Source organism: Hypanus sabinus, chromosome 3 (assembly GCF_030144855.1).
Source record: "Hypanus sabinus isolate sHypSab1 chromosome 3, sHypSab1.hap1, whole genome shotgun sequence".
NCBI lineage: Eukaryota > Metazoa > Chordata > Chondrichthyes > Myliobatiformes > Dasyatidae > Hypanus > Hypanus sabinus.
The window spans coordinates 110,850,321-110,868,074 of NC_082708.1; the positions used below are offsets into that span (position 1 = coordinate 110,850,321).

Here is a 17,754-nt window from a genome sequence, read left to right on the forward strand (position 1 = left end):
GTGTACAAATGCAGTGATCTTGCTGTTTGCGCACCCTTTATAAATGCCATTTGTTTACAATTTGTCATCTTCCCATCCAGTTGAATCATCTTTTTCATACTTACTTACTTTACTTTATTGTCACCAAACAGTTGATACTAGAGCATACAATCATCACAGTGATACTTGTTTCTGCGCTTCACGCTCCCTGAAGTACAAATCAAAGTAAATATAATAAAAATTTAAATTATAAATCATAATTAGAAAATAGAAAAGGGAAAGTAAGGTAGTGCAAGTCAGGTCCAGATATTTGGAAGGTACAGCCCAGATCCGGGTCAGGATCTGTTCAGCAGTCTTATCACAGTTGGAAAGAAGCTGTTCCCAAATCTGGCCTTACGAATCTTCATGCTCCTGAACCTTCTCCCGGAGGGAAGTGGGACAAAAAGTGTGTTAGCTGGGTGGGTCTTGTCCTTGATTATCCTGGCAGCACTGGTCCAACAGTGTGTGGTGGAAACTTGAGTCCAAGGATGGAAGATTGGTTTGTGTGATGTGCTGGGCTATGTTCACGATCTTTTGCAGCTTCTTCCAGTCTTGGACAGGACAACTTCCATACCAGGTTGTGATGCACCCTCGAAGAATGCTTTCTAAGGTGCATCTATAAAAATTAATGAGGGTTTTAGGGGACAGGCCAAATTTCTTCAGCTTTCTCAGGAAGTAAAGGCGCTGGTGGGTCTTCTTGGCAGTGGGTTCTGCTTGGTTAGACCAAGTCAGGTCATTTGTGATATTCACCTCGAGGAACCTAAAGCTTTTGACTTGTTCCACCTGCTTACCACCGATGTAGATGGGGTTGTGTGGTCCGCTACTCCTTCTGAAGTCAACAACCAATTCCTTTGTCTTGCTGACGTTGAGGGATAGGTTATTGTCTTTGCACCATGCCACCAGGTTCTTAATTTCCTCTGTACTCAGACTCATCATTACCTACAATTGTGGTGTCATCAGCAAACTTGTATATTGAGTTCGATGGAAACTTGGCTACACAATCATGGGTGTACAGTGAATACAGCAGGGGGCTGAGTACACAGCCTTGTGGGGCACCGTTGCTCAGAGTGATTGTAGAGGAGGGCTTGTCCCCTATTTTTACAGCCAGGTTTCAGAGCTTAGGAATCAGTTTATTTGGAATGATGGTATTAAAGGCAGAGCTGTAGTCGATGAAAAGGAGCCTTACGTATGCATCTTTATTCTCCAGGGTAAGAAGGAATGCAGTGCCAGAGGGATGGCATCTGCCATTGACCTGTTGCTCCGGTAGGCGAATTGTGAAGTGTTGAGGTTGACTGGTAGGTTATGGTTGATGTGTGCCATAACCAATTGCTCGAAGCACTTCATAGCAATTGATGTTGGAGCCACAGGTCGGTAGTCATTCAGGCATGCCACCTTGCTTTTCTTCAGCACTGGGATTGTTGTTGCCTTCTTAAAACACAGGGGATCTTAGACTGAAGCAGGGAGCAGTTGAAGATGTCAGCAAACACTCCAGCTAGCTCGTTTGCACAGGCCCAGAGAACCCAACCCGGGATGTCATCTGGGCCCGTCGCCTTCCTTGGATTTATCTTCAGGAAGGCTCTTCTAATATCCTCCTCCGTGACGATGAATCTTGATGCCACCAGGTCCGGTTCATCCGGAGGGGGCATGATGCTCCTCTTCTGTTCGAATCTTGCTTAGAATAAGTTAAGTTCGTCAGGAAGAGAAGTGCTACAGTTATTGATATTCCCAGCCTTTTCTTTGCATCCAGTGATCTCATTTAGACCCTGCCAAAGTCTACTGGCATTGCTCTGGTTAGCCTGGGCTTCCAACTTGGCTCGATATTGCCTCTTGGCATCCTTAATGGCTTTCCAGAGTTCACGCCTGGATTCCATGTAGCGACTGGTATCTCCAGACCTAAAAGCCGCAGCTCTAGCCTTCAAAAGGGACTGGACCTCATAAATCATCCAAGGTTTTCAGTTAGGGTATACCCAGATCATCTTGCGAGACACACAGTCCTCTGTGCATTTCCAGATAAAGTCCATGACAGCTGAGGCATACTCATCGAGGTTAGCTGCCGAGTCCTTGAATACTAACCAGTCCACCGATTCGAAGCAGTCACTGAGGACCTCATCCGTTTCCTCTGCCCAACGTGACACCACTTTTGACACCATGACCTCCTGCTTCAGTTTCTGTTTGTAAACCGGGAGGCGGAGTACGGCCTGATGGTCCGATTTTCTGAAGTGAGTTTGTTGGACGGATCGCTAGGCATCCTTGACTGCTGTGTAGCAGTGGTCAAGTATATTTTAGCCTCTAGTGGAGCAGGAGACATCTTGGTATAACTTAGGCAGCACTTTTCTGAGGTTGGCCTGGTTAAAGTCCCCGGCTGTAATGAGCAAAGCCTCCAGTTACCTGGTCTCAAGTTCACTGATGTTGGCATACAGTGTCTTCACAGCACACTCCACGTCTGCCTGGGGGGGAATGTAGACCGCTGTCAGTATGACCGAGGTGAATTCCCGTGGCAGATAATAGGGACAACACTTCACCAACAGCTGTTCCAGGTCCGGACTGCAGGAGCTTGTCAGTGCCACTGTGTCCGAGCACCACGCAGTGTTGATCAGTAGGCAGACTCCACCTCCCTTCGTCTTGCCCAAAGATGCCATGCGGTCCATCCGATGGACCGGATGGCACAGTTGGGGGTGGCAGGGGAGAGCCAGGTCTCTGTGAAACAGAATACACAGCAGTTCTGCATCTCCCTGCAGTAGGTGAGTCTTCCTTTAAGATCATCCACCTTGTTCTCTATGGCTTACACATCAGCTAGTAGGATGGTGGGCAGAGGGATCCTAAAGCCCCTCCACTTCAATCTGACCAGCAGCCCAGCTCTTTTCCCACGCTTCCTCAGTAACTTGTGCATCTTTCCAAGTTTTCATCGATGCACTGTGTTTTGGCAGCTCTTTGAGGTTGGTGGACATGTCCCGCAGGAATCGATTGGTGGGTCGCATCGTCGGGCGCTCCAGGTTGGGCCGAGTGATGGGGGAGGCTCCACTGCCACTTCCAACTGCTGGGGGCCCAGGCTGTCGATCGGGTCGGGCTCCAAAGCTGACACTTAATCCCAGAGGGCCGGGCTGCCGGCTGAAACAAGTACGTGACCTGAGCCCTGGGCCCGATTTCTGAGGTCGGTGGCGGAGGCCTCACTTCCGGCAGCTGTGGATGGCCACCAACGAGGCTGTACGGTGGTGGCTCCGTGGAAGCGTCTGGGGTGTCTTGAGGTCTCCGACATCACCTCTGCTTCGGAGAGGTGCTGGTCAGAATGAGCCATGTCTCCAGGCGCTCCGACACAGTAGCAGGCCGCGGGTCTCTGGGAACGTGGTGGACCTCAGACCAGGCCTCAACGATCGGGTCCAGGTACGGTCTGGAATTGAAGCAATTCTGGCACGTCGATGATCTCCAGCTGGGTCAGTAATTTCGCCAGGGTGTTGTTGATCTTGCTAGATGCAGCAAATTGGAGGTTTAGAAGGGTTTCTCAGGAATAGGACAGTGAAGAGGGCAGTTTGCTCGGGAGAGCACAAGCAGAGTTACCAGTTACCAGCACAATCTTAATAAAACTTTGCGGTTTCATGTTAAGTTTCATCTGTAGAGTTTGCCTACTTCAGAGTACATTTCTTGGCTTGAGATGATGCAACTTCATGCTATGGAAAATCATGATGCAGCCCATTTTCTAAGAATGTAGCTGACCTCTTTCCCCCCACCACCCCACCTCAGGTGCATGGTATGCCTGTAGGTTAGTGTCTCTGTCATTGCAGTAAGTTTTACTGTGGTCATTTTTACTTAGAGATACAGTACATTGAGTACTTCACTTGGCCCAATTGCACCCATGTGACCAATATGAACCTGTACATTTTTGGAGTGTGGAAGGAAACCGGATCACCTGGAGCAAACACATAACATCACGGGAAGAATGTCTAAATGCTCTAAGGACAGTGGTGGGATTGAAGCTGAGGTAACGTTACACAAACTGCTACATTACCGTGCCACTTCTGTTCTGTGCCATTTATATCATTGCATAGTTCAGTTATCTGAATGTTTTCTACTAATTTCCACTCCACAGCTGTTTAAACTTTGACCGTCATTCCTTTAGACCTTAAACCAAATTTAACTGTTTCTCTTTTTTTTGCTTCAGACCTGCAAATGTTTCTGAATCTGCATTCCTGTCCCTCTATGCCTACTGTTTCAATATGACATCCTCATGTCTGGGCAATGCCTACATCAGGCACTTGAACAGTTTAAGCAATTCTGAATATATCTTTATCATTAACTGCTTTAGCTCATGCTGATTAACATAATACCTGAATCAGAATGTAAAAGGTATTTTCCTCTTGTTCCCACTCTGCCATTTAATAACATTGTGGCTGAGCTTGTATCTCCCCACCACCTTTCTCTTTACTATCAAGTCTTTTCTAGTCAAGGTGACACCGAGCTGAGCTCTCCATTGAGGTTGTGGCTCAGATTTAGATGTTAGGTGAAGTTGCATCATAGAGATGGCTTTGAGGATAGAGAGGGGAGTTAGGGATCCGTTTAGGGATAGGAATGTGCAGAGTTAGAAGTCAGACTAGAGTCAAGACCTCCTGGGGTTGGTGGAATGTCTGTGTGGGTGGGTGAGAGGGTGGAATAGGGTTTATTTTGCTGTTGTTGTTCAGTGGTGTTCTGCTGAGCATTGTGGACATATATGTTGGTGTCTTAGTTTGTGTTGGTTGCTAATACGAACAACACATTTCACTGTATCTTTTGATGTACATGTGAATAAAAACAAATCTGAATCTGGTACCCAGCAACTTCCCTCAATATAAAAACTGCTTTAACTACTGTTACAAATGTGCCACAACTCTGAGGGGCCGAAGGGTACAAAGTAGCCCCCTCCTTTTCGAGAATCGCAAGATTGCTGTTAATTTGGGTCTGGGACCCAGGAAATGAGAGAGAGACATCCAGAATACACAGGGTTTGGAATGTGCCCTGGCCTCAGCAAGGCGGAACCGTTGATAACGGCTATTGTCTCTCGGAGACAGAATTGTGTAATGAGTATGGTACTATTCATTGAAGCCCTCAGGAGATGACCAGAGTGGGCTGGTTGAGGGATTGCATCATCCCAACCTGATTGACATCTGAGACCCTGTGAGTAAGGATAAAAGAGGGTCTGGGGAACAACCCCTTTAGACGCACCAGGAGAAACGCTAGAAATCCCGTGATAGCGTTGAATAGCGACAGCCGGTGGGGGGCTCGCGTGCGTCCTTTCCCTTTGCCTGGGATTAGGGCCTTACCACGGAAGAACGGCTTTAGCTAAAGGACCGGCTACACCAACGGAACTCTCGAAGGATCGAAATCATAAAAAGGAAAAGCCGGCAAGTTTCTAAAAATCTCTCGACTCCAACCAAAGGCTGCAGCCTGAATGAACTGAGTGACTTTTATATTTCCATCGGACAATACATTATCCCCTAGACAACGATAGAGCTTATTTCTTATTGATTATTATTATACCCACACTTTTAGATTTAGTATTGACGACGTATATTATCTGTATGTTTGCATTGATATTATTTTTGTGTATTTTTATCAATAAATACTGTTGAAAATAGTACCATCAGACTTCAACAGATCTCTCTATCTTTGATGGTAAGTGACCCAGTTATGGGGTTCGTAAAACTACAAAAAGAAACAGTCGGAAAAATTGTGAAAAGACTTTGACCAAGTAGGAAATGGTATTTGGATCACAGCAAATAATGTCTATTTTTACTTCTATTGTGTGATAGTAAACTTCTCTGATAAAATAATACATGCATTGATGTATAAGTAATGTATGGCAAGAAAATCCTGATGGTTATAATTGTTTCTGCTTTTCAGGACCACAATATACAATCTTTACTCTGCACCAAGGATCACTGACCCTGCTTGGCTTACCATGATGTTTAATACATCAGAAAAGAACAAGTTGTGTCATCGCTTTGTCAGAGATTTTACCTTGCTGATAGAGCAGTTGACTAAGAATCAGTATGTATACATTCTCTTAAATATTAAAATTGACATTTCTCTCATGTCAAAGTATCACAAAGTAATTTATACAATGTTAGAGAGCTGCAGGTAAACTGTATTGACTTTAGGTGTGTTCTCTCAGACACTGGGCTGAGTTGTTCTTTTGCCACTGGGTTTGCAAAGAACCTATACCAAAGTCATCCTCATTGGTAGACTTGTCTCTGACTTCTGTGTTCCCATGTGAGGGGGTTAAAAACCCAGTGTGACTGGAGGTCACATGCTGATGCATCTGTGCTCTGGACTCACCACTGCAGGTCAGAGATTTTTTGTTTTTTTTAAATTCTATTAGCATAATGCTTTGTAATCGTCGAGGGTGTTTGATAGCAACAAGCAGAGGCATTCTAAGACTGGTCCTCAGGATTCCCACCAAAGGTCTGTTTTGCGTGCTTTGCTTTGCAAGATGGATAGATGAGATTACCAGAAGCTCAATGTGGCAACAGAGAGCAAACCTGGGTTCCAGCAAAATAGCCTGTTGTCATCTACCTCTTCATTTTGGTACTTTGATTCATTGGTCACATAGCTGCAAAGGTGGTTTCATCTGAAGTGTTAATCATTTGATCTGGATACCAACCATGTAGATTCAAAGACGTTTGATTCTCTCTAACTGTGACATTTCTGTTTTTCCATAATTTAAATTTGAGTAGGGGTCAGTCAGTCAGCTAATAACATCTCTCCACCATTTTGGCATCTAGAGCAGCTCTTTTCACTTACTGTTTAATAGCATTTTTAAGTCTCTTTATTAAACCTGCTTGCATTTGTAACCTGAGGCAGTACTTACTACATTTTCTCAGTAGGTAGCTTTTCTTTATATTGTGGTTCCATAATCAGAAAAAAATGAGCCTTCATATCCCCTGTAAATTACTGATTTTAGTAAAAGATTAGTTCTCCCTATAATTCTCATTCAGTTGGGCTGCTCATTATCTAGTGAATTGTGGGAAGGAGCTGATTAGCAACAGAAACAGAGGGTTCTGTGTGCAAGAAATGAGCTGTAGGGGAAATGATAGAGGTCATTGAAATTACACATTTAAAAGACATATGGACATGGATAGGAAAGATTTAAAGGGATATTGGCCACACACAGCCTAGCTCAGCTAGCACTTTGATCAGCTTCAATGCATTGGGTCAAAGGGCATTTTCCACGCTCATTCCTGTAAGTGGGAATGACCAATTTAGGTGCTGATCAATACAACCTATTACAATTTGGTAGTCATTTGCATTTTAAAAACTATTTGAAAAGGTGTATAACAGTGAGTAGTCAAACGGACACCAAAGTGGTCCAGGTATGGAACCTTGGGATCCTCTGCATGAGGCCTAGTAGTCACTCACAGACTATTTTGCTTTGTAGGACAATGGCAATGGTGAGGCTTTAAATCCTTTTGGACTTGCAAAAGGTGCAGCCGAGGCATTGGCACAGGCTCAGGAAGCAGGCCTCATTTTGTGACGTGCCTATTTCATCAGTATTCAAAGTTTAAGGTGGTCTTGAAGCTGTTGGTAAGCCAGATTCTTCTCCAATTTCAGGTTCCTTTCAGCTTTGCTGACAGCTGTGCTCACATATCATCTGGCCTGGGTGCCCACAGTTATGCCAAATGACCTTCCGCCCATAAAAACATTTCATGAGAAACATGCATCACAGAATGTGAATTTACTGGGTAAATCACATCCGTACAATCCCCTCTGGGCTCAGCTTGGTAAGTACAGCTCACTTCTTCAAGAATATTCCCTTTGCCTTAGCTGTGTCTCCCCAATACCTCAATCTTAAAACAAGCGCAGTTTCTCTTTTTCTCCCCAGTTCTTGTGAAAGGTCTTCATATTGGAGCTATTAACTCCATTTCTTTTTCAACAAGTGCTACCAGATTTACTGAATGATTTTCTGTTTTTATTACGAATTTCCAACTTTCACAGCTTTGATTTTTTTCACTTAGAAATTTCCAGTTTTGTTTGGAAGCATTAAGTATGCTACCAAATTTTGGAGTTTTTCTTGAGAGCTGCTGATTTCAAAATCTTGAGTCTGCATTAGAAAATTGGGATTGTGTCTTGTTTTTCAGTTAGCTGCAATAAGTATTGCTGCTTCATGTACAACATAAATTTGAGAGTAGTTGGTATTGGTTAAAACAACAAGTGCAGCATAAAGTGATGGATTAAATCCTGAAGGCACGTAGAATTGTGGTATTCATGCATCACATCTGTTTCATCAAGTTATCCTTATTCCTTGGCTTTTCCAGTTTTTTTTTGTGTAGCTCATTAAACGAATTCCCTTTTGTAAACTTTTCACCACCCGTTTGTCGTGAATTCCAAATCACAACTACTCCTATACGAAATGATTTTTGCCTCTTGTATTATCCATGCCTTTTGAAATATATTTGTCCCATATTCTTCAAAATCTTTCCTATTTATGTACCTGTCCATGTGTCTTTCTGTGTTGTAATTATACTTCTACCACTTACTCTGCACCAGCCTCTGATTTTTAAAAAGTTGGTCCTCTGATCTTTTCAGCCATACACATGTTTGATCGTATGAACCAAAGTTCATTGCAAAGTGGACCTGGGAAGGTTTACTTAAGGAAAAGAACAGCAGGAGTGAGTGAAACGGGAGACAGAAACGGGAGATACTGGTCTGTGTATAGGTATTGTTTTTAAATGAGCAGTGCCCAGTATCTTAAATCTGCACTCATTTAGTGCTTTTCCAAGATTGCAAAGAAGTTGGCTTTTCTCTAGCCCTTTTCATTTCTTTATAGTCAGCTCTATCATGGGTACAAGCCTCCGTAATATCCAGGACACCTTCAAGGAATGATGCCTCAAAAAGGCGGCATCCATCATTAAGGACCCTCACCACCCAGGACATGTCCTCTTCTCATTGTTACCGTCAGGAAGGAGGTACAGAAGCCTGAAGGCACACACTCAATGATTCAGGAACAGCCTCTTCCCCTCATCCATCTAATTTCTAAATGGATATTGAACCCTGGAACACTACGTCACTTTTTATTTTTGCACAACTTATTTAAAAACACAACATATGCCGGTGACATTAAACTTGATTCTGATCCTTCACAGCCATCAAAATATTGTCAGTTATGCAAGCTGTACAGTAACAAATGATCTATAACCATTAACGAAGTAAATGAACTGTAACGTGTTTACTTGAGGGATAAGTTTAAACTGGAACACTTCCTTGTGCATCTTGGTGCCTAACTTGTTTATTTTTCCAAAAAAATGGAGTTTTTAAAGCATTTAAAAGTTTTGATTACCTTTTAAAAGCTGTTAATACTTTTTTTTCTCTTTTTAAGGCGATTTATATGGAGCAATTGGCTCACCAGTGAGGCTTACCAAAACTGTGGTAGTTGGGAAGCGTAAAGAACTCGTTCAGCAAATACTTTATGTACTTACTTACTTCATACGATGCTCAGATCTTCAGGAGAATGAGATGCTATGGAAGGGCAAGCTCTCCGAAAGTGAGACTGCCCAATCAGGAGCCATGATCAGCACTATACTGGAGAAGGGAGAAGTGGAAAAATCTGAATATGTAGTAGTCACTGTCCATAAAGATGACCCTGGTCCCATGACTCCAATTCAGTCTTTGACAAATGCTGGACAAAGAACTGCTGTAATAAAAGACAAGCACACTAGTGTAGATTCAGGTCTCAGACCTAGCAGCAGTGGAAATACTGAACTTGATACTTGTGTGAGGCAGACCTCTGAACAGTGCTGTAGAGTATCTTCAGTTGGAAATGAAACCAATCTGGACAATACTGTCAGTTTAAGAGCGATTACGGCGCCAGTTCAGGAAACCAAGCTGCAGTCCGTGAGAGATACAGTTGCGTGTAATGATGAGGAACACACACATGAGGCAGATGGGCTGGTAAAAAGTTCTCCTGATTTGATGTCATTAGGCACAGTTAAGTTGGCGCCAACAATAAAATCTGCAGATTCCAGTGCCAGTACGGGCATAAATTGTCCAGAAAGGCCCCTTCAGAGGAGCCCACGCCTGCAAGACAGAGTGATGTTTCAACTTGGCTGTTCTTTTTCACCTGATTCAGACATTGACTCTAGAAGGAGGGTGGTGGAACGAAATATTGAACAAAAAAATGGAGAAAAGAGTACTGATTTTCCCATACCAAAGGATACTGCTTTGTCAGAAATTGATGGTTTCTGTCAACCTGTTGTGGACCAGTCAGAGGTAACTGAAGTTGTAGAAAGGGTGGAGGCAAAGAGGCAGCATCACCTTTCAAGGGTTCCTCATGAAAAAAATATCTTGGAATGTTTCACTGAGAACAATAGTATTGAAGCAAGTACACTAAGAGAACTAACCGCCAAGGTTGCTTGCAGCAACAAAACAGATGCAGCGGCCGAATCCTCTGTACCAAGTGGGCAAAATGATAAAGAAGTTGTTGAAACAATGAGGACTTGTAACATGAAAACTGCTTCTGTTATGGTTAGCTCTAGTTCTGGTGATCAGAACAGTGAAGGCAGAATCATTTCCGACATCCCCTATGGGGAAAAAGAGGGTTCTGGGAAGAAATCTACACTAAGGATAGATGGTGACATTCCTCGAAATGAAAGTTCTGACAGTGCCCTTGGAGACAGTGATGATGAAGAGAGCTCCCATAATCCATTGAAGCAAGGACTTGAATGCTGTAATGAGACACAAGCTCGGGTGGCAAAGTTTGAACTTCTTGCACCAAGGTAAGATCATTAATGGAGTGAAAAGTTCTTTCAATAGACAATGAAAAATAATATTGAAAGACTATACGTTGTTTTGAAATGATTATGAATAGGAATTTTGTTTTTGCAACATAGCCATAGAGTCTGCAAAACTAACTGGTTGAACCTAACTAGAACAAAACCAGAAATGGTCCCCGCTGACTACCTCACGGTATTGTTTGTTTTACTTTAAATTTCCAGCATTCTCAGTTTATTTTGACTTTCACCTAATTAACTTAATGGAAATTGCTTGTGATGTGACCTCTTCTAAATTCCTCTGCCACAAAGTGATAAAGTCTAGGTCTTCCCATAAGTGAGATTGTCACTTCTGTTGCCAAACTTCATATACCTGCCCTTCCCACATATCTCTTCAATAGGTACATTCAACGTCAGAGTGAAACTCTTTTTCTTCGCAGACATCCACTAAATCAGAGGAGTACCCCGGAGAATGAATGACAGTTAAAACGTTAGAACCCCAAAGCTCCCCCAGTTCCCCCTCCCACACACAATCAGCAGCAAGGCAGCGACCCCCCCCCCCCTCCACCACCAACAAAAAAGCATTGGCACCCCCCACCGAGCACTCAAGCGTGCAGCAAAGCATCAATAAAGACACAGGCTTACAGTACCCCAAAGACTACTTGCTCACCTGGTCATTCAACATACCATTATATTATTTAACAAAGCATTCATTGATCTCAGATTAAAATTATACATTCTCATAAAATAAATTGCTGTTTATTAAGAGAATTAATTCCAAACTTCCCAAGCCTTGGTGTGTAGAATTGCTTCTAATTTCTTTCATCAGAAGTTTGCCTCTGATTACATTGGACAACAAAGATTTTGCTTCATGAATACTTTTGAGTCGATCTTAAAGGATTTTGGGCTGCTGATCATGAAAATCACCATGAAATTTCCCTATCACACATTTTTTTGGAATCACCTGTATTTGTTATTTGAATTTATAATTCAAGTCAATTAAAACATTGCCCACAACGTAAGCTGAAAAGTTAAGCCTGGACATGCTTTGTGTTGCCAGCGTGACCCACAGCAATAGCATCTGTTTATTGATTCCTCAGTGTTAAGCCTGAAAGCTGTTTTGCTACACAAGTGGCACTGTCCACCTTTCAATATCAATCGGCTTTACAGTACACATGAAAGATAACTACTGAAATTTGGAAGTCTTGTTGAAACATTTACAGTTCAGCAACTATAACTGGAACATCTGTGGTTATCTGAAAGTAGTAACACTACTACTAGGAATGCAGCTAAGATACACCAAGTACTTCTGTTTCATTTGCGAATGGGACAGCCATGCTAAAGAATTTCATTACATTAAAGAGGATTGACCACTCCATAAGCATTTGGTTCCAGGGCTGAGAAGTGTGGCACATAAGCATCTTGTAGATCCAATAAGGATATTTTTGCCTCCTCTTCATATAAAACTGAGGCTGATGAAAAATTTTGTGGAAGCGATATTCAAGGAAGGTGAAGAATTTTGATATCTGAGGCAAATGTTTCCCAGAATAACTGATGCCAAGATTACCAAAGGCATTTTTCTTGGTCCATAAATCAAATAGATCATCAATGACAATCATTTCGAAGGACTTCCAATGGGACTGGATGAAGGCATTAATGAATGTTGCTGAAAATTTTCTTCACAGCTGTAGAGCACCAAACCACATGCAGCTGGTTGACAAGCTGGTTGTTCAAGCATACAAAGCCATGAAGGGCAACATGTCACTAAAGATTAACTTTTCTGCATTCCCATTTTAGACTTCTTCCCTGCAAATCTTGACACTGTCATTGACGAATATGGTGAAAGGTTTCATTAGGACATTGTGGTCATGGAGAAATGGTATCAGGGCAACTGGAATCCATCAATGCTGGCTCATTATTGTTGGAGATACTGAGTACTAAAGAAAATCATCAATATAACATTTTCAGCTTAATTGAACTATTACAAAACATCAGCGCCAATATGCAATTAAATGCACTAAATGTTAATAAAATGCAATAGAAGTTGATTTCTTGTTTCTTTAAATTCCCATGTGAATGTGTAAAAATTTCTGCGGAAACAACACTTTAGAAAAAATTTGCTGTCCAATGTTATTTGTGGCTTAGATCAAGATTTTTTTTCTGACCAGAAATAGCTTTACTTAACAGTACTACTTCAAATTTTGAAACATTTGATAAGATCACTTGATCTTCAAAGTCGTTTGAATTCCACATTTTTGAAAATTTAAATTGCACTCCCCTAGGCCAGTGTGTCCTTCTGAATGGAACGTGGGGAAAATAAGGTGTTTGATAGTTGGCATGGACCCAGTGGCTCAAAAGGCCTGTTTCAGTAATGTATAAAATGTGATGTCCTGGTGTGCTCCAGCAAGGATTTCATGCGGCCTATCTGAATTCTGATTCCGATCAGAATTCTAACGCTTTTATTCTGATCATGAAATATTGAGATTGTATTTCTATCAAACTTCTGCATATATAATTTTTTTTGCCATTTCTGGCATCTTAATAATTTATGTATATGGACTATGAAGTTATTTCTAGTCTTAATATGATCCTTTTCCAAAAGTGTTTTCGTGCATCACTTACGGATCTAAATGAATGTCCGTGCTCTACCTTGCATTGAAATTGACAGCTGTTGCAATATTTTCATTTGGATAAAATGTAAAGCTCAAAATGGGCTATTGAATGTTTTGTGCTTTTCAAAATCATTAGCCCAAAATTACTGCTCTAATTCAATCAGCATAACCTTGTAATCCCTGAAAACTAATCTGGCTATCCGTAAGCACACCTATACTAGTTCATCAAATGCATCATGCAATTATGTTACATGTCATTACCAAACTGTGAAGAAATTTCTTCTGATTTCTTAAGCTTAATTTATTACTAGCTGTCTTACTGTCAGTGGAGTCCCTATCTACCAGGGTGCCACTCTGAAATAACATTATGTGCTAATTTTAAACACTAGGGTGAAAACCATTTGTCCCCAGAGATTGATCTTTCTTGAATATCATTGTTCTCTTTATAATTAAGTATGTTAATCAGTCCTCATTACTGATTCAATACCAAGCACCTAGATATGAGCAGTGGGCATTTTATTAGGAATACCTATATTTTAATGCAGATACCTAATCAGCAACAATTCAATGCAAACAGCATGCAGACGTTGTCAAAAATTCACTTGTTGTTCATTAGAATGGGGATGAAATGAGGTACAAGTAAATTTGACTGTGCAAGGATCATTGGTGCCAGATTTGAGTAGGGATGATTTAAGTATCTCCAACACCAATGGATTGGGATTTTCATGCACAATAGTCTCTGGAGTTTAGAGGATGGTGTGGAAAAACAAAAAAACATTCAATGAGCGGCTGGTTCTGTGGGTGAAAACACCTTATTAATGACAGAGTTCAGAGGAGAATGGCCAGACTGGTTCAAGCTAACAGGATGGTGACTGTACCTCAAATAACCATGTGTTTCAATAGTGGTGTGCAGAAGAGCATCTCTGAACACAGAACACGTTGATTCTTGAAGTGGATGGGCTACAGCAGCAGATCACTAACACACACTCGGTGACTACTTTATTAAGTACAGAACACTCCCAATAAAGTAGCCACCGAGTGTATATTAAGACCAGAAGATATAGGAGTAGAATTAAGCCATTGGGCCCATTGAGTCTGCTCTACCATTTCATCATGGCTGGTCCATTTTTCCTGTCCAACTTGTATTAATGCTCTATTCATTCTGTTTTATCAACTATATTCCCATCAATTTCCCCCCAACCCCCAGATTTTACCACTTAAGTAATTTATAATGGTCAATTAACAAATAACCTTGCACATCTTTAGGATACTAGATTTAACCTGAGCCCCTGAGGAAAACCCGTGCAGTCATAGCGAGAATATGCAGACTCCACAAATGCAACACCTAGAGGTCGGGATTGAACCAGCCTCACTGCAGTTATGAGACAGCAGCTCTTTGAGATATAACAGTAGGCTGCCACAGAGGTTTTAAACAACAATTTGGATGCAGTTGTGCAAGTCCTGAATTTGATTCCTGTGAGATGTGGACTTGCAAAGTGCTTTAGAAAAGTGTAGGATGTGAAAAGTACTGTAAAATTCTTTCAGTTGTGAATTAATGTTCTTAGAATCATCTCAGAATCTTGATTATTTATTCCCTTTCAAACATCTGTGAATTCAATCATGGAGTGGATGCCATCAGAAGAATGTAAATACAGTGGATTCCAGTTAATTGGGCCATTGGTTAATCAAGTGAGCTGTATATTTGGGATGACTCTGAAACAATGAAAGCTAACTCGAGAAAAACCAGGATTCCCTTTGTTTATATGGGACAGAGGGTGGAAGCTGTTGTGGAGCAGTTTCTAACTACCGTCAGCCGTCTGCACTTGCATGGCCTTTAGACAGCACACTATGCTGAGAGTGATTGCTTTTTAAATAACATCTGTTGTGTGTGTTTATTTTCCAAAAGCAGTGATTTTTGTCACTGACAGATGGCGAGAGATAAGCAGTAAGACAATTCAGAACTGTTTTGCTCACCATCGTTTCAGGCGTTCAAGTTGGAGATGCCAGAAACAGTCGGGAGTGAAAATGAAACAATTTCACTACTTCAGCAAGTTAGGAAGTACGAACACCTTGAAGGTATCCACGAACATCTTGTATATTGAAATGAAAGTGAAGATTTGGAGGATGCAATCGTTGAAAGCATTGTAGAAGGCAGACCATTATCTGCACTCAGTGTCTGTGCTGATTTTGTTCATACACAATCAAAAGAACATGCATGTACACTGGATGAATTCTTCCGATAACTATTAGGAACTATGGTTTTATGGTACTGTAGGTAGTATTGGAAGTATTTCTAATTTGTTCTGTATTTCATTTAAATACAGAAGTTTTTACTTGGTTAGATGGTAATTTGTCTATTTTATATCTTTTTATCTATTTCCACAAAACTTCGGCTAATTGAGGCGGCCACTTAATTGGACCAAAATATACCAGTCCCAGTGTGTCCAATTCACCAGAATCCTCTGTACACTTTACGTCATTCCTTCCTGTCTGCACTGAAAGTGCTGTTTTTTTAAAAAATACATCTTATTACAGGGTTATTATTTATTATCAAGGATGTGTTTGGGCAGGAATTTATCTGCTTATCTCAATCTATTTTGATTTAGTCTTCAGATCTGTAACTACTTTGTCTAATGCCCTAATCGAGCTGGCTGGTGGTACCATAGAAAATCTCACCTATATGCAGTCTGTGGTTTGGTACAGACTTTTGCGGTTACGTGGTCAACCCCAGCTAACCTCCTTTTGCAGCAGCACAATTTCTGGGTCCTGATGAACCTCATCCTGGAATTTTGAAAGAAGAGTATTTAAGTATTTATCTTGCTTTACAAGATAAATACTTAAATGCTGAACAATTGTGGATTAGATGCAGTAACATTTTCAAATTACATCTTTTCCCTATGGTTGTCTTGCAGCGTTAAAATGAACAGCAAACCAAGTCTCAATAACTTTGGAAGATCCTTGTTTGGAGGCTACTGCCCACAGTATGTCCCAGATTTTGTTTTGCATGGAATTAATTCAGATGAGAAGCTGAAGCATTGTTTAATGGCAGATTTGGCTCATGCTGTGCAGGTCAGTAATGTTACCGAATAAGGTCTCTTTTGATCTTGTTTTATTTTCTGTGTTTTCGCTCGCTAGTTCGTTGTTGCTGTTTGTGCATAGGGGGGGATAGTATATGTGTTGCCATTTGCATAATTTTTTTGCACATAAGGCTGGTGTTGACGTTTTTCATTGAACAGGTTCCATGGTTTTCTTTGTTTTGTGGCTGTCTGTGGGGAAGACAAATCTGAGTTGTCTACTGCATACATACTTTGATAATTAATGGACTTTGAATGTTGCTTACCATTTATAATGATTTTTTGTCAAGATTGTTTAAGAAATATTAGGAAAAATAAAAACTGACAGGAGTAAGTAATACTTTTACAAAAATAATCCTATATATTCATTATTCATCAATCATCACTCAAGATAATTTTGCTTCATTCAAAACATGCAATTAAATTTGAAACTGCACTGTGGAGTTGATAAAATGGTGGCATCAATTTTATTCTATTAGGTTAAAAAGATGAGTTAGAAGATTAATCAGGGCCAAAGTTCAACTTAAAAGTAGCATGAAATAGCATTGAAATATTGGGATCCTGTAGGATCTCAATTACCTGCCAGAATGGAATGGGGCCATTCACGTTTACCACCAACTTTTTCTTTAGTACAAATCAAAAATGCTGTTTTGTTGTTAATATATGAGAGTGCTGGGAAACCTTCCAACAAGTCGATGGTTCTAGTTCCTTAGTTCTTGCCATTACTTCGGAAAAGGGATTTGCTTCATGAATGGGGGACTTGGTTGGAGCCTTTATAACCGGCTACATAAGTGTAGGGGTGAGAGTAACTCAGACCTGTGTGAGCTTTCAATCAGGACATCTGATCCTGCAGAGCACGCAAGGTCATATTGAAATAACATTCTGCCAGCTCCTCCTGCTGATTTCCAGTTTCTCCATGTGCTCATGTAACTAGTCAAAGAGACAGATTATTGAAGTTTACTTGGAAGCATGGAATTGGTGTGATTGTCGGTGTTTTGAATGGAATTTAATTACATGAGTTAATAGTCGTACATTATGAGGGGAAAATGTTAAATTGCTGATGTAACCTTTTTTCCTCTTTGGCATTTTAGCATCCTGTTTTAGATGAACCCATTGCAGAAGCCATCTGCATTATTGCAGACACAGATAAATGGTCAGTCCAAGTTGCAACAAGCCAAAGGAAGGCGGTGGATAACAAACTTGGCAAAGAAATACTGGTCTCTAACTTTGTGTCCTGCCTGCTGCAGTCGATTCTTCAACTCTATAAGCTACAGCTTCCAGCTGATTTTGTAAGTACATCACTATAAAATAGTGCTG

At 41.1% G+C, this 17,754-nt stretch overlaps 1 protein-coding gene across 2 annotated transcripts in view; it reads left to right on the forward strand.

The window, feature by feature from the left end:
* Window positions 1-17,754, forward strand: part of LOC132391576 (folliculin-interacting protein 2-like) — a 96,317-nt gene that overhangs the window by 67,769 nt on the left and 10,794 nt on the right. For both annotated transcript variants that reach the window (XM_059964945.1, XM_059964946.1), the window contains 5 exons: window positions 5,890-6,036; window positions 7,597-7,766; window positions 9,362-10,757; window positions 16,276-16,432; window positions 17,529-17,726. In XM_059964945.1, the coding sequence (XP_059820928.1) occupies window positions 5,890-6,036; window positions 7,597-7,766; window positions 9,362-10,757; window positions 16,276-16,432; window positions 17,529-17,726 (2,068 nt within the window). The remainder of the gene's footprint in view (window positions 1-5,889; window positions 6,037-7,596; window positions 7,767-9,361; window positions 10,758-16,275; window positions 16,433-17,528; window positions 17,727-17,754) is intronic.